The sequence below is a fragment of the Calonectris borealis genome, chromosome 23, assembly GCF_964195595.1.
Source record: "Calonectris borealis chromosome 23, bCalBor7.hap1.2, whole genome shotgun sequence".
Classification (NCBI taxonomy): domain Eukaryota; kingdom Metazoa; phylum Chordata; class Aves; order Procellariiformes; family Procellariidae; genus Calonectris; species Calonectris borealis.
This window is the reverse complement of record NC_134334.1, coordinates 4,968,855-4,992,366: the sequence shown is the minus strand read 5'-3', so window position 1 is coordinate 4,992,366 and position 23,512 is coordinate 4,968,855. Positions and strand designations below refer to the sequence as shown.

Genomic DNA, 23,512 nt, shown 5'->3' with positions numbered 1-23,512 from the left:
GTAACTGGAAGTGAGTCAACACCTTGACATCAACCCATTCTGCAACGGCCACCAGCAAAGCAGTCCAGTGACTGCAGTTTGGTAACCTTGGTTCTCAGACACTTACTCACTTTTATTCTGCAGGCATTACACAGCTTTGTCTGGAAGCAACTACTGTCTAACTTGTATTTTGTACCAGCAACTTAACTTGCTTAACTTGCTAAGTCTCATCACATGCCTGCAAATATAAAGGAGCAAGGCAGCAATTTCACAGCCAGCCTCATACACCAGCCTCAAGTAGAGTCAAGGTTAGGGAAACTCATACCAAAACAGAGCTTGTTAGTATAATCTGTGCAAGTCTAGTAAGCTGTTTCTCCACTGCTATAATGCTACATCACTCTACTAGTTAATATATGTAGAAGCCTCCTTTCCACAGAACAAAGATAAGCACAGCCCAACTGAGGTCATCTCATTGATACTCTCTGCCAACACCAGTTAATCCTCGCTCCCCTTGTCAACACAAGCCCTCAGTGACTCCAGACTCAGTCAGTACATGTATACTACAGCCCAAAACTATAAGAGCAACTTGCATTGGCCTATCAGAGCTAGCCTATCAGGTGCCAATTCCAGCCTATTCAGTGGCACCAGCCACAGAATTTGACTGAGACACAAACTTCAGACAGCCACAGAGCATACTCCCTTCCACATCTTCTTCAAAAACTGCATTGTGACTTGGAAGATTAACTGTCAGCACGGTCTGCGCTCATTCACAAAGCCTAGCATACAGTGTCCTGACTGGCTCACCAGCTACAGACTTAATTCCAGTAACTTCATGAATTCTTAATTAGCCCTCACAAGACAGACTTGACAAGACAAGCACCCTTGCAGACTGCCTTCACTTCTTCTGAGGGAAGGAAGTGTAGGGGGCCAGGGAAAAAAAGACACAGGAGAGCAAGGAGCACAACACATTTTCCACATCCAGGATCTAACAGCAGTGAACTGACTCCACACAAATGTCACACGTATCAGCTACCCAGTTCCCGGAACACAAACCCACATCTCAGAAGTATCTAACGTTAAGTTTACAAACAAACTCCAACTACATTATAGTGCACTTCAGTAAAGTGCATCTAAAGCAGAGGAGAGAGGCTCAAAAGCCTGCTGCTGATGTACTGCAACAATACAATGCCCCCCAGAGGAATACACTGCTGAAGTTCATCCCTTGTCGTCAAGGGGGGAGAAGAATAAATTGCTGCTTTATGCATCCATCATCACAACTACTGAGAGCCACGACAGGGCCAGTGGCCAGGCACACTGACAGAGCAGGGAGGAGACAGGCGCAGTAGCCACCAGTTGGTCAGGGAAGACGCTCCTCCACAAGCCAGTTAAGTGCTTCTCAGCATCACCATTCACTTCGTAAACAGTAGCACGGCTCCATCACATTCTCAGTAGCTCCCTTATCAACTCACCACAGAAATATCCTTCCTCGTAGGCTGGGATAGCCACTTTGACCCCATCCATCCTATAGCCAGGTCTCTTTTACTGCAAGCCACTGGAAACTCCACATAGTTTGGTCCCGGTAATTTAGCAGTCAACTTGCACCCAGCAGGACTAAGCTGCCTATACTGCTGTGCTTTGCAATGCAGAATCTGGTGTAGAAATCAGACAGTAGAGGGGTGGGAAAAGCGAAGATCGCTTCTAGAACAAAAGGTTCATAAATTCATCCTGCATCGCTATCAGGAAAAAAAGAGCTGATCCTTCTCCAAGGTAGCAACTCCCATTTTTACAATCGTTTTGTAAACTTCCTTATCTTGAGCAATGGCTCAGACAATTCATAGGCTTCTAATCAGGCACGGCCACCACCAGCCATCAGCCACACTGACCACCCACTCCTCAGTCAGGTAACAAGGAGAACAAATGGCATACTTCAGCACAAGGCTACAGCAAGATTCATCTCTTCTCATAACAGTCTAGGTACTTCAGATATAGGATCATATAAGCTCCCATTGTATTAGCATAGCTTTATGTAGTAAAAAACCAGACATATTAATTAGGCCTTGTAAGGTGCGCTCCAGAGACCACCACTGTAACCACAGGCACTGAACAAACAACCCGACTTCCTTAATGAGTTGAAGATCTCTGAACTGACATTATCAGTGTTTGCTTTTCAAATCCACACACGGCTACGCCAGCTGGCTCTGGCAGCCACCCATCTCACGGCATCCCAACCGCAGCTCCAGGAGCCTTGCAAACGCCGGGAGCTCTTCAGGCCCCGATGCTCGCTTAGCCCCAGCGCTTCGGGCCCAGCCACCGTGACCGTGCCCCGCTGCCGCCAGTGCTCCCCAGGGACCGGGCCTTCCACGCTCATGTGCGGCCCCACAGCAAACGCCAGACGGTGCCCGAGCCACCCGGGGTTTGCCTTCGAGCTGCTCAGGAAGCTTGGCCTCACCCCAGCCCGGCGTTTGTTGTTTTTTTAAGTTGGCACCGATTCCGGGCAAGCAGGGAGGAGAGACCCACTCCGCGCCTGCTGGGAACGGCGGGGCCTCCGCGGAGGGAGGGAGGGAGGGAAGGAGAGAAGGAGGCGGAGGCCACGGCAGCCCAGAGCCCGAGGCGGGGAGCCGGGCCGGTCGCCGCCACCCCGGGGAAGGGCCGCCGCGGAGCCGCCCGGGCCCGCGGGCACCCGCCGCCCGCCTCGCAGCGCGCCCGCCCCCGCCGGCTCCTACCGTTCCCAGGCTGCCGGCCGGACCATGGCAGCGGCCGGGCCGGGCCCCGCCGGAGGCTGCTCCCGGGGCCGCGGTGCAGCAGCGGAGCGCGGAGAGGGCAGCGCCCGCCTCTCCTCCGCCGCGGCGGGGAGGCTGGAGCCGCAGCGCCCCGGCTCCTCCGGCGCCAGGCGCGGCAAGCGGGGCCCGGCCCGTCACATGGCCCAAATAGCGCCCGGCGGCGGCCCCGCTCCGCCCCCGGCCTGGCCCGGGGCGCGGCCCGCTCCGCCCGGGCCCGCTCCCCGCCCCGCCCCGCTGCGGCCAGCCCGCCGCCGTCGGGAAGGGGGCGGGAAGCGGGGCGGGGCCGGGGGCGCGGAGGAAGCGGCGGGGCCGGGAGGTGCCGCCGCGGGGCGGCCGCGGGGCCCGGAGGCGCAGCCGGCAGCGGGGAGAGCCGCGCACCGAGGGGAGCGGAGCGGCAGCTGCTGGCTCTGAGCAAGCAGAGCCGCGTGTCGCCCGGGTCGTGATAAACGCTGGGCAGCCGGCGGTATTTCTGGATGAAATCGGGCTCGTTTAATTCTTCACGGCCCTGCTTGCTCTAAGAACGGCTAAAAATACCAGCGAGTTTCAGGCTTAACGCTGTTTATTTCTTTGTGGACAATCTAGTCACGTTTTAATGAATTGCAACCTCAGTGTCCTTATACATTGACACAATGTGGCAATATTTGCATTGCAAACACTCCAGGGAACGTGCGTTTGCTTTTTTAAAGCTGATTTGTTTACCAAAATAAATCAGGGAAATACAATTCCGTTCATTTCAGTCTTTTTTCAGAAAGCAACTTTTTGGACGAATTTGACCCAGTAATGTCTCTTTGAGATGATTCATTTTTCAGTATTCCCAGACAAAAAGGGTCTGTTTGTAGCAATACGGCTTGGAGCTATAAACCAGTGGATTGTCATAAATTAAGCACGCCATATTGCATGGGATACCTCCAAGGACCACCTAAGAGCTGCAGGAAGTGGTATGAGTGATTCAGGAGGTGGCAGTCTGCCATCTGAGTCAGTACGGAACGAATGCCCCTGCATGCTGCTGAAGTTATTGTTTTTTGGGGTGGGCCATTAACACTGGGCCTTGACCAGTTCTCATCACTAATGGTCATGGGGCACACGTGAAAAAAAGAGCAGGGTTAATTTGTGTGTCCCCATTTTTATGTCCCTACTTCCAGGGGACTTTGCTTTCATCTCGGCTGAACTTCATTTCCAGCACAGGGCCTTAATTCAAACAAGGCTCAACCATAAATGTGCAAGGGCATTCTCCTTACCTACCTTTTAATTAGGCAGGATACTCAGCCATTTTTCTCCTGGCTGTGCGCCTTTTAGGGAGTGGGGAGTTGAGTAGCGAGGAAGGCGATTCCTGGGTGTATACATGTGCTGGATCTCTGGGGAGGCTGGCGGAAGGAGGTATGCTCTGCTGAGGGCTGAACAGGCTTTTTGTCATGTTTCATGGGCTATGCATTAATGTACAACTTAGTTACACCAGTGCTTACTAGGAAAAATCTCCTGCAGCTGCACATGGGATGAAATGAAATTGCATGGTCCCCACGGGCCATAAGCTCCCCGCTGCTAGGTTATTCCTTCAGTGAGGTGGTCACAGAAGGACATTCAGTGACATATAATGGGGCAGGGTCCAGTGCTGAACCCAGTGAACTGTCAGAAGAAGTGAGAAGAAATTAATGTAATGCGAAGGCCAAGGTGCGGTAGCTAGCCTGCTGAATACTTCCCTCCTCCTCAGCCCTTTCAGCCATGCAGTCAAAAAAATCCCAAATGAGGACTTCAGCCATGCAGGGAAAGAAATTCTGTTGAATTCCATGGGACAATGCATACATGTGAAGTTGTTCATACGTGCATTCATATCTTTGCAGGACTGAGGCACTAATTTGTTAAGCATATTTTGAAGTCCTTGGGGAATAGTTGCTCTATGCCAGCCATTGTGGTTCATTAAAAGAACACATTCACATTAGATTAAATTTATTACTCTAGCTGACCAGAAACACCAGGGAGTTTGTAGATACAGCACAAATATGTTCTTTCACACTCTGCAAGATAGAAATAGTAGAAGTTTTATGTAAAATAGATACATATTTGGGTAGCTTTTTCAAAACTACTTTGCTTTCACCTGGTCCTACTCCCACTTAAGTCAATTTTCCCCACTAATTTCACCAGAAGTTCTTCAGCAATAGTCCCCCAAATGTGTGGTGAAAATCTCCCCCTTTAAGCTTTTCCTGCAGGTTACTGTTCAGTTCTCGGACAGTTAGTCAAACCTTGGGGGCCCATACTCACCCAGAGACCCTGTAAATACTGCTCTGAGGGAGCTGCGGAAGGATTCTGACACTGCTGACCGGCTCCAGTGTTTTCTGTCGGCACATTTGCAGCCACTTGTGTGAATCCATCTTTGTTTGTGAAGAGTTCTCCCAGTTGATCTCCACTGTTCAGAAGATCCACTCCCGTCTCTTCTACCAATGCCAAAGATGTTATAGGAACGTGCCAGGCCTACGTTAGCTGGACAGCAAGACAAACTGAAGTGTGGTCTAGGGAAACTCCGAAACGGCTTAGAATCGGAGCTCCGTGGACCAGATTCTCCTTTACAGTAAATCAATCTACTATACCTACTAAAGTACACCTGCTTTAAATGCTTTGTTTCATTACTGCCAAGGTGGGAGGCTGCTGTAACGTGAGAACCTGACTGGTGAGAGTGAAGCAAAGGCTAGCATGGATTCATAATCTATCAGGCAGCTGTTAATTAGTTGGCTGACAGTAGCTCTTGATGCCTAGAGATGTGGGTAGGGGATTTTCCTCTTACCCTGAGACCTTTTCCTGCCCATCTGCTGTGACCCAGGGGAGTAACAGAGCAACGGCCAGGGCCAGGGTCCCGAGGGAAGCCCACGACCTCGCTTGTGGAGACTCAAAAGCAGGTTCTGCCTAGCCATAGCTCCCCAGGGTGTATTAAATGATCAGCACAGCATGAGCACCTTCTGCAGCAGCAGAGACATGTCATCACTGAGTCCAGGAAAGTTGTGAATGATGTCTGAAGACTGTACAGGAAACTCAGCAGGCTTTTGTCTGCCTGTGAATTCAGCTGCTCTGCTAACTCCACCACAGCCGTGTTACCGGTCTCCCAGCACTGGTCAGCACTATGACCCATTATCTCTCCCCGAGCACCTTGCAGCACATTGCCATTGCCAGATGTGAGGTTCTTTGTTTGAGGGCTACTCACAGTCTTGCATTTTCTTGTGCCCTGGTTCCAGGTGTGCAAGGGTTTCCTGCTCCAACAGAGATCCCTGTTCTTTACAGTGAGAGGGAGAAATGGGGTGGAGGAGGTATAAGAGCAGCAGGGAAGTTGGAGGAAACCAGATGTGACAAGTGCTGAAGCAGAACTTTTCAGCTTTGTGGTGGCTTCTCGCCAGATGAGATCACAGCTCCTATGGAATCTTGTCTCCTTTTATTTCCTTAATATTTGACTTTCTTGCTTCCTTAAGAAGCAGGAATTGCTAAATCTTCGATCACTTGCTTTGAATACTGTCTACATCTCAAACAACAGTGCAAACAGTGGCAGAGGGGGGTGGCTGACAAATGCCAGTGTTTATGGCCTGCAATGGAATCCCTCTAAGCCTGTTTGGAAAACTAACTGGGGATGGAGCCTGGATTAGAAGAGACTTTTCCAGCTCTCATCCCTGTGAATTTATGCTAAGATTATTAAAAGGGAGGTGGGAGGGGAATGACTTGGCGTGCCTCCTTTTTTGTGCTCAGCATTCAGTATTGTAGATTATCTATGGGGTCTGGAAATGGATGAGCACCCGCCTTCTGAAAAATGGGTCCCTTTTGAACGTCTGAAGTTAAGCATCTAAATCCTTCTTAAGAGCACGGACTGTCAGGCTGGTACAGACTTTGTAGATGTGCTTTATGCCTGACTGATACTAACCTTGCAGCAGTAGGCTGGTAGACTGTAGCAAAAAAAGGGGATCTTATTGCTTTGCATTTGGGGGGTGGGGGTGGGGGGGGTGTATAAAGACAGGCAGGCAGCAAACATTCAGCTTTCAATGCCCTGGGGAGAGGGGGAGAGCGAGAGAGTAAACACTCTGCCCGGAAACATGTACGTGCTGCATGCAGGCTCTGCCTGTGGGAATTAAGGGAGACAATGCAACAGATAGTGAACAATGAGCGTCTGTAATGTACAGCAACAAAGCCAAAGTAACCCAGTGTGCTGCAGAACAGAGAAAGAGACTGTTAAAACAGCAGCCTCATGAGGTAGAAATCCTGCCAAGCCTGCTTAGAGGACAATCAACAAGCCCTCCTCAGCTGGAAGATGGCTCAAAGTGGTGGAAAGGGGAGTAAAAGTGTGTGGCATGGAGGAGGAAAAAAGAGGCATTCCCAAGGGGCCCTTTGCAGGAGGAAAAAAAAGTCATCTTCCTTTTAGTTAGTCTCTTCTTGTGAATTCAGATCTCAGCACAGTCAACACAACGCTTCGCATACTGCTACACAAATAAATGAGGCTGTTTATCAGAACCCTTTATCAGAAACAAAGTAGAATCCAGGTATTTTGCTTCACATTCACCTGGAAAGCCGGGGCTTTCTGTGATGTCTCCTGTCACTGTTCCTTTGCCTTTCTGCTTCAGCATAGGGCACTGGATGTGAAGTGGCCTGCCTTAAAGAATGGGATATAGGTAACTCTGGAGCACTTGGATGCAGAAGATACTCTACAAACTTCCAATTCTATTTGGAGCAACCCTTACAACACCAGCTGGTTGCCCAGTTACCTCTGAGGTACATGTAGTACAGACGTAACTACCTCTTAATGAGAGCACATGCCAGGAGCACTCCCTTAAAATCACAGTAACTTCACTGGCTGACACAACTGTCTGCAGTAAAAAGGACACATCCCAACACTCCTTTTCCTTATTGCACTGTATGTCGCAAGCCTGTATGTAGGGGGCTAAGCACATGGTCACAGTCTGTGCATGAGAAGCCACTGGGAGCGGGGAAGCAGAAAAATGAGTTCCTTGCCTTTTTGATGCAGGGCCATGAATGGAAAATGGTAGCAACCAGGATGATACAGGACTAGCAGCTGTGGAGTAACTCCCAGGAGAGCAGGCTGACCAGAGCGCTCACTGTGCCACAGGAGATCAGTGCGCATCTCTGCACTGTGTGTGGCTCAAGGAACAGCAGCAAAAGAGTCGGTGTCAGAGGCCCAGCTGCGTCGGGCTGTGCTCCCTTTGCAGGACAGGGCTGAGAAAAGTGGTTCCCGCCAGCTCCTGCAGCATGAGGAAGCAGCACCCTCTGCTGCTGGCAGGCTTGCCTCCAAAGCACCTTTGTAGTTCCCGATACCTAAGTACTTCCAGAGAGAAGCTCAGGAAAAGCATCTACAGCAATGTCCCTCTGCAAGTCAAAACACTGCAGCATGTGGGTGGTTTGTTTGTCAGACAGTTTGGTCATGTCAAAACACTGCTGTTGGGAAAGGAGGTGCCAGGCAGCATCTGCTTGCAGCAGATAATAGCAATAAGAACAGGCCCTGGCTTTCTGCTGGAAAGATTTTGACTGCTGCTGTTCCCAGCAAGTGCTTTGGCTGATATTGTTTGATGAACATGACTCGATACACACAACAGGGACGCTGTAGGATAAAGCTCTCCAGCAGCCTTCCTCCAGCCTCTTCCAAACATTTCATATCCCCACGAGGCAGCTAATTTACTATTGCTGCATAGCCGGAGGAAAGGGCAACTCAGGCAAGCAACGTGACTCGCCCACAGTGAGTCAGTGGCAGAGTCCTTCAGCTCTCTAGTGCTAACCATGGACCAGCGATTCCCGTGGGGCTGGGAACGCAAGGAAGGAGTCCCGACTCCTCCCACCCCTAAGCAATCCTACTGTGGGGCACACAGCCGTGATGCTGTATCACTACCAAACTGGCTCCCTAGGAAGCTGTGGGATGATGCAGGATCCGTGCAGTCAGATAAATCCTAGTCACCCACGTTTTTTCCCTCCCTTTTGCTGAGGACTTTTTGCTTTTCCCAAATTAAGCTGTTTAATATCAATCAGGTCTATCCCACAAGCACATTCCCAGATGGGATACGCACACCTTAGACAGACACAGAGTACTTGGTGTCTGCCTCCTATTTCTTCCCTCTCCCTTTTCCCTAGCATCTGACCCCAGGTTTCCCTTCTTCCTGTGGGGAAATAAGCTAAACTTGGTACCGGCTGCAGCTCCAGCCCCCCACAGCTCAGCCAGAGGCAAATACTTGATCTCCCATTCCACTGCCCCCATCTCACGATTGTCCTCTCTTCCTCTCTGCAAGCAGCAGGGGGGAGCGGGAGCCTCCCCAAATCTTCAAACACACAGAATACTGTGCCAGCCCATAAAATATGCCCACGTAAGAAAAGCAAAGCATGAAAACAATGCCTGCATCCTGTTAAAAATAGGCTGGGATCTGCAGAAAAGAACCTGCTTAACAGTTTGTGTCTGTGCGCGGGTCTCATTTCAGCAACAGCAACACTGCTCAGAGCCAAACATCATTCACACAAGACCCAGATTGTTTTGTGGATAAGGAGATGCCTACAAAAAGGGAGCCCTGTTTAAGGAAAAAATGAGGCGATGTCTGGTCAGAGCGCCACCAGGACATAGTTTCTGCGGGAAATTCCTCTCCGTAGAGCAATCTGTCAAAGGAGAGCCAACATGTCCCGCCGCAGGGAGCAGCTTGAGGGCACAGGCCTGGCACGGTCTGCAGTGGTGCTTGCAGGAGAACCTGGTGCTGCATTGCTACAGGAGGTCAGGCCAGCTCTCTGCAGGGGGAGCAGCTGGAATGAACTGGATCGGTTCACATTACCCACAGACATTTCACAAGGATTGCTCTGGCTCCTGAAACGTACTGTTTTTCACTCTCTCCCCTCCACCTCCTTTCTTGCCCCTTTTTAGGCAACGGCCACATTTTCAGTCATCTGTTTGAGGGAAGGAAGGCAATAAACTAAATCCCTACTAAGGCAGGCAATGAATCCGAAGGCACAAATCCTACTAAGGATTGCCCTTAGCTGTGGCCAAAGGAGAAGTCAAGCACAGCACCAAAAAAATTGTTTTTAAAAGCATTAAGTTTTGCTGCTTTTACCACCACTGCCTCTGCTCCCTGTGTTTGAGGAGGATTCACTAACCCTGTAATTGCTTGGAGTATCGCTCTTCAGTGATGTGCAATGGTCTCTAAACTAGAATAAAACTCTCTCTAAACTAGAATTAAAACACTTCTGATCTGGATGGGAAAATACTGTCCCGACACTATGACATGCCTGTTAAATCTCCTCACTTGCACAACCATCTTCAAACGTATAGGTCACTTAGATAATTCAGCATCACCAACAGCATCAGAAAGTATCATACACACATCATAGCAATGTACCTGGACACCCGTGGGAGCACTGGAGAGGGTTTGCACACTGAAAAGACCCACATCACTTGGTACTATAGAAATCCACTGAAAACCCACAGGAGACTGTGAATGACAGTGCCCTTTCAGCTGCATTCAGGGGAAGTAGCATTTGTGAATCAGCAAGACTGCAGCAAGAAAACACCTGATTTAAATCCTCCTACCCTCCTCTTGCCAGGAAGATGAAGCCTTCCCCTGGGGCAATAGGATGAAATTGCCGTGCTCCTCCTCCTCCTCTTTCTGGGGGACACAGCGCCTTTTCTTTCTATGCAATGGAGGTGCCAGGTGAGACTTTCCTTTCACCGAGGAAGAGGCGGCTGGTTCTGGACAGGAGCACTTGGGTATCAGCTAAACCGGAGGATGGGCCTCCGCGCTGGGACCGTGCGCAATGCCTTCCTAGCCAGAGTCACAGCACAGCTCGTTCTTGAAGTTCAACTGCATAATCTCAGCTCACAGATCTTGAATAGATTATAGTTAAAAATGCAGCTCTATTATAAAGTCTATGTTATTAAGCAACTCTGTACTATGGTGACAGTATCTATGGAAATGCAACTCAGGGAGTAAATGTGGATCAGTGAAGACTTTCCTAAGGCCTGGTGATTTCAGGACCCCTTAAAAGGGCTTTGGCTGTTCCTCTGTTTTGAAAAGTCCTGGCCTTGTTTGGATGATACACAAAAAAAGAGACTCAGAGTGAACATTTAAGACTGCTGGTTTCACACTACAAAAAATTAAACATTGTCATTTTTGTACGACTAGAATGTAAAAACTTCACTCACCAAGAGGACAGGAAAAAACCGCAGAATGACCACCAATCTTAGAAAGAAATTAAAAGACACTCTTGTTAAAAACGATTTATTTTTTTATAAATATAATTCTCTATTCATTACACAACATGAAAGGAATCATAAAACTTTACTCAGGGGAAAATAAGATTTTACAACTTGATTTATAAAAGTTGAAGTGAAAAATTAATTACTTCCAGTGTTAGTTTTCTGTAAAATATATAAATAATCACACCACTGAATTCTAGGAATGCACTTGCCATTAAAAAAAAAAAAATTGGTATCAGTAATCACTTATGGGAGAAACACACTATAAGAAGTTACTCCATGGAGTTGCTTTTGCAAAGAAAGGTTAATACAAGCTCTCAAGAAGGTGCACACCTATTAATAGCCTTCACAAAACAAAAATAGCACTGCTTCCTTGGCCTACAGCCCAGTGGATTTCTACCATTCTTCCTCATCAGATTTGTTGCTTGTTTAACCCGTCTTCCCATCTGCAGTCTCTCTCTTGCCAGTCACAAATTTTATATATCTTAAAATATTTGTTTTTCATTTGGCAAATGCTAAGTATTAAAGAGTTCAACAGGAATGTCTGTGTAAAAAAAAAAAAAATACAGTTCTTTAAAAACCCCTGAACAACCCAGACAGCTATGTTCACCGAGGAAAACGTGTAAGCTTTTACTTGATTTTAATAAAATCTTGGATGAATTTTGGGGTGACCCATTAGAGACTTCGCAAATGAACTCTATTTTCAGCTGGAAAGAACAGCTGCTACCTGGGGAAAAAACCACATGCTTATTTAAAAGTGCAAATAAACCTCTCTAAAATCAGTGTTTATTTCAAAGAGTGCCAGCCAAATATTAACAAGAAAGCGTGCAGAAATAAGAAAACAACAATGCCACAGTCATCTGTAGAGTAGTCATAAATTCTGTCATTCATAACAATATTTATTCTCACATAGGTCAATTTTTCATTAAAACTTGTTTCCTCACACCAAATACAAAAGAACTGGAATGAAGTTAACATGGCTATTTCTGTTTAAAAACGAAAAATGATGTTTGAATTTATGGACATACCAGACCTAAAACATCTTCCTCTGCACAGCTGTTTCAGCCACTGTGGTATATTTTGGAGCCAGTGTTTGCTAGCACTCATCTGTGAAGAGAGTTATTCCAGAAGACTTATCCCAGTTAACTCCTAGGCGTATGCTCTTATTCCAGACTCCACTGTCAGCACATCCACTTGACAAGCAAGTCCTGCAGCAAGGAACCTGCAGCGCTCGCCTTCCTCCCGCTTTTCTATGCCACTCTCTTCCCCTGTGATTTATTTTCACCCTTTGGTATTTGTGCTGGTAGTAGAGCCTGCCTGTAACCATGAAACAGGCAGGAGCAAACTGATTCACGAACACCCACAGAAGATGGGTAACCAGCCATCCCGGCTGTCAAACCAGACCAGTTAAGGCACTTCTGCGTTTGAGCTTTTGAGAAAGCTACACCACCACAACTCCCCTCCTTTCCCATGCAAAAGCAAAGTGATGCGCATCAGTGCAACTCAGCTCAGCTTAGTCAAATACAGTATGTAAAATGCAGCTTTTCTGGACCATCTGCAAGGTGGGGGAGGATGTCTGCAAAAAATCACAGCCAGTCCCTCAGAATTTGGCCTTTTCCTGCTGCATATAGCTTCTGCCAGGTTATGTTCTCCCTGGCTCTGTTTGCCTAGGGACTGCTGATGAGTAACAGGCTCTCTAGAGTTTGCTCAGTGCAATTAGCAGAGGACAACAATTCTGATTTCTGCATTAAGATAAGCATTATGCTGAAAGGCAACAACTCCTGGAAACCTGGGAGCACAGGCTGTATAGACCTGCCCACTTTGCCTCACGTGCTGTCAGACCGTAGCACCTATTTGTACCTGGATTTGCATCTTCATCACTAGGATTCAGCAGATCCCTGTGCAGGGAGGATTTGAAGCCAATGCCTATCACCCAGCTTTCTAAAGCAAAGACTCCTTCCTTCCCTGTACTGCAGACTTTCAGGTCCCTAAAGGGTCACCAGACTCCCAGGTCCAGCTCCTGAGGATCCTGTTTTTCCCTTGTGATGCTCCAGGGCTGTGAAGGGTGGCCAAGCCTGGCACAGCCTCAGACCAGCCCTGCTGGAAGAACGGCACACAACTTACTGCTGCTGCTCGGGGTCGGGGCGCCATCTCCTGTCAGCACCGGGGTCCCTGCCGAGCCCTCAGTCCCTGGGTCAGCTCAGACCCCGCCATCTCCACCCCGTCACCCACACACAGCTACTTCTCTGCGCAAACAGGGCCAGCATTCGCAGGAAGAAGAGAGAAATCCCCGTGAAAGCAGCCTCCGCTCCTATGCGGAATCCTCCCTGCTGGCAGCCAGTACCACATCCATGTTCCAGCTTCCCGCAGTGGGTCTGTCCCACCCTTTGCCACCCCAGGTGAGCGGGTTTGTCTCTAGCCTCCACATGGATCATTAGCCCAGATTCTCCCATCTTGTGCTGTCTTGATTTCCTTATCAAAAGCTGCACTCTGGTGTCCTGTGGTAAATTACCCGTTAGAGATGATCACGGAGCATTTGGGGATATGATGAAAGCAGAGAGACACCCATTGTGCATGGCAGCATTCTGGGAAGGTGAAAATTAGGAAGGGGAGAGTGGGGTCTCTTAAGTAGGACTAGATGTCTCCAACCCTTCCTGTGAGCAACGGCACTATACATTTCTATAACCACTTAACGTTGTCCTGTCAACACAGAGATGCAATTTGCTAGTGCCCAAGAGATATGTAGAGAGAAAATTCCCTCCCCTTGTAAGTCAGCGTCCTTGAGTTCAAACCCCACCACTATCATCTGCAAACACTGAAACTACCTTAATGTGTGCTGTAATGACGGATGCGTTGATAGTTTATAAAGCTGCCTCCTGTAGAAATTTCATAAGCCACTGAATGACACTGCAAGCTTCAATTCTGAGGACAGAGAAAAGTTCATTTCAGAGAATGAGACAGAGAAAGACAGTTAAAGAAAACATTTCTTTGCTAGCTAAACCCAAACAACTCTGAACACCAAGCTTTTCCCTCAATAATTATTGCACTGCAGGCAAATAACAGCTCTCTGAACTGCCATATTCCTCACCCTGTCCCCATTATTGTTAACAGCCTAAAAAGCAATGTGTCTTCCTTCTCCATCCCCCATGGTATCAGCTACCCACTTAATGAAAGCAGCAAATTACTGCTTATAAACTCAGCCTCTGCTGCTGGGCAATCTGCAAAGACTCAGCACTGCAGCGAGCTCACAAATCAGTCAGCATTCAGGGGCCACATGCCACAAAAGCAAATGGTGTCTGTGCTTCCAGGAGAGCACAGCCACAGCTGGTGGCTGGCTGACACCAAGACGGGCTGCACATACGAGACTACAGACCCATGTGCACAGAACCATCATTTTACTGAGACGACGACTCTGTCCCAGCCAGACTGAGCGGGGCAGAGGATGAACATGTCTTCTAGCCTGAGAATTTAAAAAAAAAAAAAAAATTTGGCAGGTACTTAATTTAACAAGTCTCCCGTAGTGCCTGCGAGGTAGTTAAATGCTAATAACCACAAAGGCCTGATAAGGCAAACTGAGGCACTTCAAGGTGAGGTAATTTGTCCAAAGTCACAGCCAGAATGCCTAGCAGAGCCAGAAATGCTGTGCTGGTCTCCTGGCTCTTACTTAGCTCTGAACACTGAGCCGAGCTCCTTTCCGGGCTCAAATGTCAGAGGCACTGCAGGCCATGGATTTCCCAGAAGGTTAGAGGAGTCTGTCAGAGATGAAGCTGCTGCTGGCAACAGAAAAACATGGACATTGTGTAGGAAAATCCAGGCTGTAAGGGCCACGCAGACAAGGGAGGAGGAACACTGTGAAGGCATCACCCAAGCAGAGCTTCATAATCCACATACCACACCAGCTGGCCAGAGCTGGGGCTGACACCCGAGACAGGCCATTTCCTTGGCTCATGGCCCACTCTGCTGAGCAGGGTGGTGATGTCGTGCTTACCCTTCCCCAAAACCAGGACAAACACCTGCCTGGCATTGTTGATGAGGGGTAGGCTAAGGCTCATCCTTTGGTGAGGTTTGACAGGGCTTTCAGTCAGCACCACAGTCTGAGCCCCTTCCAAGCCATTTTCAGATCGGGGGAAGAGCGAGGCAGTGTGCCCATCAGTGCCCACCCCCAGCAGCACCAGGTCAAAGCTGGCATTGGCCACCAGGGCCATGATCTCCTTGGCATACAGCTCCGTGCCTCTGTCCTCTTCCACACAGAGCCGCTGGTTCAGGTGCACAGGCATGGGGTGGATGTTGAAGTAGGGCACCCTGACACTCTGGAGGAGGTGGTTGTGCAAGCTGAAAAAGTTGGACTCAGTGTCAGTGAGAGGGACACAGCGTTCATCTACCAGCCAGATGTGGGTGTGTTTCCACGGGAAGGCATAATGGTGTCTCGCCAGCCGCTGGAATAGGATCACTGGGCTTGAGCCACCTGAGAGGGCCAGGTGGAACTGCCCAGAGCGTGCCACAGTCCTGCTTGCTGTCTTCTCGATGTCAGAAGCCAGCTGGGAAATCAGATCCTCAGACCATGCTGAGACCAGGGGACTTTGCCGAAATTTGGACTGGATTGTCCTGTAATCACTTGGCATCAGCCTGTTGGGGTTCAGCAGTTCCACTGGCTCTGCCAGTGTGAATGCCACTTCCCCACTCACCATTTCAAAGTCTAAGAGGTGCTGGTTCTCCACGCCCCCAGGGTAGAGGCGCAGGGGCTGGTGGGAAATGCTATCCAGCAGTGGTGTCCAGAATCCCCAGGAGGCCAGCAGGTTCTCGGTGGTAATGAAGAAGTCCTTCCTGCCATGGTAGATGTTGGAGATGAGGACAGAATAGGCATCTCTCTCTTTCACAGGGCTGTACACATAGTAATCAGACAACGGTTGTCCAAAAATGTGTAGGTCTGACTGACCCACTGCTTCTCTCCAACTGCCTTCTGGCATGACAGGCCTGAAAAGGTTCCTGCTCACAAGCACCGCAGGGGTGTTGAGTGCGCCGTGCCCAATGTAGAAGATGATCTGCTTGGCTTTACACTGGCTGTGCACTGCATCCCTCAGAGTCTCGCTCTGAGTGCAGTAGGCCCGGTTCTTGAAGAGAACACGGACATAACCTACCCGTTCATCCAGAGCTTTCCCAGAAGTGAGGAGGAAAGGGACCCCTTCCCAGCGCAGGCTGTCACTGTGAATCAGCACACCTGAAAGGACAGTGAACAGCAAGCAGATTTGAGGGGATCTCTATCACCTACCCACCATTCTCCCTCCTTAGCTCCCAGAAATCTTGGCATCCACTGTGTCTCTTGCTCCACGTTCAGCCCTTTCATGACATCACTGGACTAACTGCTCTCCAGCTACCCTGCTGTGCTTCCTCCCAGGTGTCCTACTTGATTAGTCTCCTTTCATCTTGCAGGAAACCAGTTTCTGAGCACAAATATCATTCAGACAAAATCTTTAATGTTCAGAAGACACAGCATGGCCAGAGATGGCCTTGTGGTCTACTAATCACAGAGAACTGCCTTCAGATGCAGAGCGTGACTCGACTTTATGAAAAGGCAAAGGAGTTTGCAGGCCACTTCTAAAAATAACGCAGATATCTTATCAAGAATAACGGGACTTAGCTCTTATGCAATGCTTCTCATTCACTGGATTATTAGTTAACTAACATGACAACAGTATCATCTTGTTACAGCTCCCAGTTACTATGTGGTGGATACCTGGAGACATCCCTGTGTCAGCAGTGAGGTCCAGAATCATGGAGCTGGTATCAGCACGCAAGGACTCGCAACTCCTGCTCTCCTCAGCTCTAGACTACTCCCCTCTCCAGGGCCCAGACCAAACTCTCACCTGCAAAGGTTGGTGTTGTGCTGATGTAGTCTTGTGCCTTCTGCAGTTCCTCCTGTACTTGGCTGGCATATGCCTGATACTGACCCAACACAGCACTGTTTTTCTCCAGACCCCGCAAGGACTGGAAGGCCTGCAGCTTGCACTGCAAAACCTCTTTGGCCCTGCTCACATTGGCTGGGAGCTCCATGGTCAGGAACATCAGGGCCTCCGTGAGGTGGTTCTGCAGCACGTCCCGGATGACTCCATACTGCTCGTAGAAGCTGGTGCGGCCTGAGGACAAAGAGGAGGTAAGATGCTGGTGAATTGATGTAGTTTCTTGCAGCCTTGTCCTCTGCATGTATAATGTGTGTGCCAAGGAGAACAAAGAGCACAGGCCGTAATGGGTTTGCACCAAGCTCCTTTTCTCCTGGCCCAACAATTAACTTGAAGCTATCAAGCTCAGAGAAGTTGTGGATGTCCCATCACTGGATGTGTTGAAGGTCTGCTTGGACAGGGCTTTGAGCAACCTGACCCAGTGAAAGATGTCCCTGCCTATGGCAGGGAGGTTGGACTAGATGATCTTCAAAGGTCCCTTTCAACCCAAACCATTCTACGATTCTATGATTCTAAGCCTTTCCTCTCCCTCCAGAGGGGCTTCCAAAATGTCTCTGCTACTAAAATAAAGATAAAAGGTTCCCATGGGACTGCTTGTCCTCCACAGAGCCAGACATAATCCTCCCTTTGGGTGCTTACAGAGCCTAAACCCAGCAGGAGTAATGCTCTTGCCTGATACTTCTCGAGTGCACAGAGCAGAAGGCAGCTTTGCTTTCCTGGACCGCTTGTGCTTTCAGAAGCTGCGGTCAGTGACTGGCAGCAATATCCAGCTCAATCCTCCCACATACAGCATGATGCAGGGCCCCTGTATAACCCTCGCCCTGACGCTACTGTCCCACAGGTCACAGCATGGGCCTGGGACTCCACACAACGAGCAGTTCTACACAAAAGCTTTGACAGAGTAGCTGGAAAGCAGGGTCAGAGCAGGGGCCCCAGCAGCTCTGAAGCTACACACCAGGTCCACGGAGCAGCAGAAGCTGGGCCCTGGCAATGAGCACTGCTCTTCACTGCCTCTTTTCCCCTGGTTTTCATGTCCTCAGAAGGCTCTGGCTGAGCCATGTCCTTGAGAGACAAAATCTCATGCACAAAGTCCTGCTTCTCTTTCCCTGCCTGACTTCTCATGCAGGTGGGAACAGGGGGAGAAGGACAATGCACTTGTAAAGAAAGTGACTCAAAGAGATGCCTTTCTGTAGTCCAGCAGCAGCAGGCTGCACACTGCAGACTACATCACGGCCATAGGCTTCCCCTATTGATTGATACATTTATCTCCCTTGCTCTAATCCAAAGGCACATTCATTAAAGTAATCAATGCTGCAGACTTGCTGGGAGCCAGGCTGCCAGCTGAAGCCGCACAGGGGAAAAAAGACATCAAATGAAAAATTACAAAGTTGTTCCGAGTGGGGAGGGTACAGGGTGTAGCTGGGGCTATGCACAGACAACACCGTTCTCTCTAAATCTCTCTGCAGTGCATCCCTCTCCCACAAACGGGCCCAGGTGAGGTCTGGGATGCCAAACCAAAGACTACTCCAAGTTTGATAAAGTTGCATTAATTGAGTTTGTGGTGGCTGAGGAAGGGAGGGAGGGAGGAAGATAGAAGAGGACGTAAAGCAAGTGGAGAAGCAATCCTGATGTTGCAAAACTGAGGGCGCCTGACATCCCAAGAAGTGCTGCGGGTGGCAGTCCAGCCCAGAGCGCTTTATGCTGAGCACTGCAGAGCGGATGCTGCAGCATTGCAGGGAGGGATTGCAGCCGTGTCCTTCAGCAGGAGACCCATGCTAGCAACTCTGGGCTTGGATTTTCTCTCTGCAATGCTCTTTCTTACTACAGAGAGGAAGGAAAAGAAACAGGCAGACAAACACAGACTGACCTAGGTATCCGGACTGACACTGACTAGTCGATATGAGTAACATCCAGGCAAAAGATGCAAGAGCATCTTCCAAAGAACAGCGCAAATGAATACTCAGTGTGAGCTTGGTAGCTAACAGGACAGGAATACAAAAGGGTTGTTGTTACAACAACCAGATTACTGCAGCACCGAAGTGGCCTTAGACTGCATCAATTCCAAATCCAGTGCCTTTTACCAAGATTTGGGACGGAAAGCTAGGTGCAATGCCCCCAAAACTCTGCAGCAGAAAAAGGTGGGGGATTCTGTCCCTGCTCCGAGCTGAATTGCAATAGGAATCTTTTCTTGGAAGTAGCAACACTACCTGGAATTGAGTCAGTCCCTAGCATAGGAAGTGTAAGACAGTCCCTCTCTATTTCCAGGGAGCAACATATCATTCATCTGCTCTTTTTTGTTTCTGCACCAGCACTACGCCAAGGGCCACTTTCACATAATTAATGAACCTGCCAGTTCTCCTTCTCACTCATTCACCCTTGCTCTGCACACTCGCCTCACCAACCTTTAGCATCCACAGTCTCTTTCAAGACAATCTCCACTCTTTCCACATGATGTCGGTTCCAAATTGGATCCAGAAACTGTCGGTTCTGATCTCGAAAAGGCAGGATATGGGCTACAGCCTGTGAAGGGAAAAATCAAAGACCCAACAAAAAATCACCAGATTTCCACAGTATTTCTGCCTCACTGCCCCATCCAGCACTGGGATGTGGCCAGCTCTGGCGTGCCAGCAGACATGCCACACAGCAGAGAGCAGAGAGGGTCAGAGAAGAGAAAATCAGCAAGAGAGCCTGCAGTGATGCACAATGGGGTCTCCAGTGACTGTACAGAGCAGACATTAAAGGTCTTTCTGAGGCATTTTAAGGTTTCATGTGAAAAAGACTGAACTACAAACTGCAAGGCACTCAGTTTATATCCGTCAAAGGACAAAGGGCTGAGTCAGACCATCCTGGGACTAACGTACAGTTCCAAAGTGCTGAAAAGACATCAGATCAGATGCTTACACCACTAAAGCCATCTGCACTTTTTAGGAGGAAAAAAAAGAGAAGAAATCCCCTCTTAGTCGAGATGCTCTCCTTGCAGCTGGACATGCAACCTTCTGAGTAAAATCTGGCAACAGTGCCACGGCTGGAACAGGCTACTTTCAAAATGTGGCATCACATTCCTCTAAAACAAGGATGGCATGTCCTTGAACACATTCCCTCTGGGACAATGCAGCTCCAAATCCTGAGCTGTCCCTGCAGCAGCCAGTCCTCCATGCCCTGAGTGGAGCACAGGGCAGGAAGAAACCTTCTCCTAAGCATCCTGCAAAACCAATATCCCATCAGCTCTGTATCATATCAAATTAAAAACTGCTTCTAGAAGCCACGGCTAAGCAGAGAGGCCTGTGTGGAATGAGATGGGAGAACTGTGAAAGGGAAAGGGCGTTGCTTATTCAGCGAAATCAAAGCCCTGACCTTGGTGAGAAGACCAGATGAATTCTGCATCTATCCATCATGCACACACACAGTTCACCCCTACACCCTGGCTTCCGTCTGGAGAGGGGACCCTCATGACTCTAACGGGAGAAAGCCCTGCTTTGGTCTGCACATTTCCTCTGCTCTGTAGGAGGATGGACAGCAGCACAGTACAGGACAAGAGTAACAGTACAGGACTCCATAAGCAAATGGAGGCTTGGGAACACACTCGGTGGCTCTGCCTGAATTTGGGAGGGGAACAACACTCTCCTTAGATGCAGAGCTGACATTCAACACTCTCCCAGCCACTAAGTCCCTCAACCTGGCAGGGGGCTGCGCATTGCAAGCTGCTCACCTGTTTGCCAAGGTAGTGGTCCACCCGGTACATCTCCTCTTCCCTGAAAAAGCTTGTCAGCTCTGCAGCCAGCTGCTGGGCTGACTCCAGGTCATGGCCAAAAGGTTTCTCCAGCACCACACGCAACCAGGCTCCTGGAGGCGGTCTGCAGCTGCTGTTGATGTGGCGGGCAATCTCCGTGTAGGCAAATGGTGGTACCGAAAAGTAGAAGATCCTTCCAGCCTCCTTCAGCCCCTCCTGGCGAAGCAGCGTCTCAATCTCTCTGTTCAGCACAGTGTAGTTTTCGGCAGTCTTCAGCTGGTGATATTGGCTCAGCTTCAGGAATTGGTCCTTGAGCACAGCACACCTGTTAGGAGATTCATCTGGGGGACAGGCCAGCTTCTTCAGCACATCAAACATCAACCTCTGCCCTGGCTCCAGAGCTGTCAGTGCAGCCCCATGGAAAGTGAAGCTGTGGCCACTGCTCACTTGGTCCATGTAGAGTTGGAACAGACCCTGCCACAAATACTTCTTGGCCAAATCACCTGTGGCTCCCAGCAAGACCACTGAGATGTGGCCCTGGGACACTTCAGCCAGTGATGGCAAGGCTCCTATGAACAACACTGTACACAGGACTCTTCTCAGCATCTTGGGAGAGAAGAGGTAGACCGAGGAACACTAGAAGACAGGATTAAAAAAGAAAATCTGTCAATGTTATACGTCCATGTTATAACACTGCGAAACACAATGCAAGGTACCTGCTTTCCCATGGCTGAAGAGCCAGGGACTTCCGCCTGGATCCTCCACCTAACAGTCTCTCCTCCCCTCCATGATTTGTATCATGGTAGTAACTGGGGCTCTTGGAAAGACTGCAGCCTCCTTATGCAAACCAAGAAGCGGAAGACAGCACGTGCCTAAGGTCTGTCGGTAGTGTAAGCATTGTTCCCACAGCTGAGTTAATGAGGGGGTGTCAACGCCTTTAGACTGTGAAACTGAAATCCATTTTAATACAAAATTCAGAGCTGGCTACAAACGAACACATGTGCCTGCAAATTAAGTACTGCTTTCAACAACCTCCTGTTTGGGACTTTGCTCAAATGGTATTATGCTGTCTTGGCATTACTTCATGTCAATATTGTCATAGCAGCTCAGAGACAAGCACAACCACCGGCAGTTCCAGTACACAGGCTCTTCTTTAATACACTGCACTTTAATGACTCATGTGCACCACCACTCATGAACGGAGCTGAATTATGTTCTAATGAGCTACTGGGAGACAAACGGTCTGATAAAACAACACAGAGGAAGAAGTAGTTTAGTCCTTAAAATTGAGTCTAGACATGAGCCGGTCTAGATGCTGCCTCATGATGGTTGTGTATGCGGCCAGGAGACAATGTGGGGTTTGTGCTCTGCCTACTGCAACTTTCCATCACTGAAGAGTGCGTGTCAGCACCCGTTCCGGCCTTCTCCACTCAGTACCCATTCAAACCACTGCAGCCAGTAACAGCCGGTTTCCCTGACCAAAAAGCCCCTTTGCTCGTTCTTATTTATTCTAGTTTCTCTAATCCAAAATAAAGTTGTTTGTAAGAGAAATGAAACATTTAGTTCTTATACCCAGAGATGCGGCAATGACTTTACATCTCAAGAGAGAGAATGCGGAACAAGTGAATAAACCATTGTGGTGTTCTCATTACATCAAGTATTACTTCAGAAGCTCTTACACTGGCTATCTCATTCTCTTAATTTCATTTGCTGAAGTTGTGTTTAGTTGGAACATAGCCTTCACAGCACACAAGATAATTAACTTCTTTAAAAACTTTCGGTTCTGGTCAATAAATTTGCACCTTTTAATTTTACCTGTGTAGGAAAACCAGCCATTTTTTGACAGTAAGAGGAAAAAGTACATGGTGCAGTTGCATTCTCACTGGGCTTTGCGCTGGCATGATTACACCATTTTAAAATGGCAGTTTCGTGACCATACAACTGAGAAACGGATCTTGGGTATGAGAATGACATGATCATCTTAACCTTCTGCGGACAGAGACAAGACAGAAAAGTGTCTCATCAGATTCATACATTACAGTCAGCTAGAAAACATATCACTGGCTCCATTGCTCCACTTACAGCTGTACATATGCCCTAGGACCAAAAGCTGTTAGCTTTTACCTGCCCAGACTTACTCAGAATTGTTTTTCCTAGCCTGAAGCAAAAGGCCTGGTCCTCGCTCCCCTTGAATGGCAGAGGGATGAAACACAGATGTTGTCCTAGCTCTTGACTGGTTCTCCCCCTGGAAAGCTCCCAGAGAAGTCACTATTCCATCACTAAATCAACACAGGATCTAAGTCAGCTAAAGGATGAGGATAACTAAATCAAAACAAGGAACTTGTGAATATCTCTCCCTATCTGCAGCTTGAACTGGCCTTTATAAATCTTGTGTTTCTCTCCCCAGCAGACTCACCTGGAACTATACAGAGACTGCAGTGGCAAAAGTAGCTGGAAACTTGTCTTCTTCACAGCCCCTCCAGAGCACAGATCTCTCTTCTCCTGTGACTGAGTGTACGGCAGACTCTCTGATCAATAGTCAGGTAAGCAAGTAAGATAAGGCAGGTTGTTTCCTTTCTGGTAAATGGGAGGAAAGACCGAATTACAGCAGAGAAAAAATGAACGTGCCTGTGCCAGCAACGTCCCAGCACATCCCAGCTCTCAGCCCATACACGTTGGCTGTGCTAAACCTTTTGGCTGCCCTTTGTGAGCAGGCAAAATGCAGGCGTATGTGGCAACTCCTGCTCGCAGAGTGTCTTCCTGGTTTTCCTTCCCCCACTATGGGGTTATAATGCAGATGACATGGTTTCTCAGGGCAATAAAGCAATATTTACAGTTGCTTGAGCAACCTTTATTCCGG

The 23,512-nt window shown here is 48.8% G+C and overlaps 2 protein-coding genes across 4 annotated transcripts in view; both read right to left on the bottom strand.

Annotated features, from left to right (window-relative positions):
• SPSB1 (splA/ryanodine receptor domain and SOCS box containing 1) overlaps positions 1–2,891 on the bottom strand; it is a 38,984-nt gene extending 36,093 nt beyond the window's left edge. For both annotated transcript variants that reach the window (XM_075172420.1, XM_075172421.1), the window contains exon 1: positions 2,703–2,891. The gene's annotated coding sequence lies outside the window, so the exon portion shown is untranslated. The remainder of the gene's footprint in view (positions 1–2,702) is intronic.
• Positions 2,892–11,636: 8,745 nt separating this feature from the next.
• H6PD (hexose-6-phosphate dehydrogenase/glucose 1-dehydrogenase) lies at positions 11,637–23,157 on the bottom strand. 2 transcript variants are annotated; one of them, XR_012677063.1, is made up of 6 exons: positions 23,069–23,157; positions 20,632–21,288; positions 19,325–19,442; positions 16,830–17,099; positions 13,791–16,183; positions 11,637–12,072 (listed from the first exon to the last, which is right to left on the bottom strand). XR_012677063.1 is itself a non-coding variant. In XM_075172417.1 (5 exons), exons 2-5 carry the CDS (start codon positions 21,256–21,258, stop codon positions 14,826–14,828), a joined length of 2,373 nt encoding a protein of 790 aa, XP_075028518.1. In that variant the 5' UTR covers positions 21,259–21,288; positions 23,069–23,157; the 3' UTR covers positions 11,637–14,825. The 2 variants fall into 2 exon arrangements, 1 of the variants encoding a protein (XP_075028518.1); XM_075172417.1 differs by having other exon boundaries at positions 11,637–16,183.
• Positions 23,158–23,512: the final 355 nt, after the last annotated feature.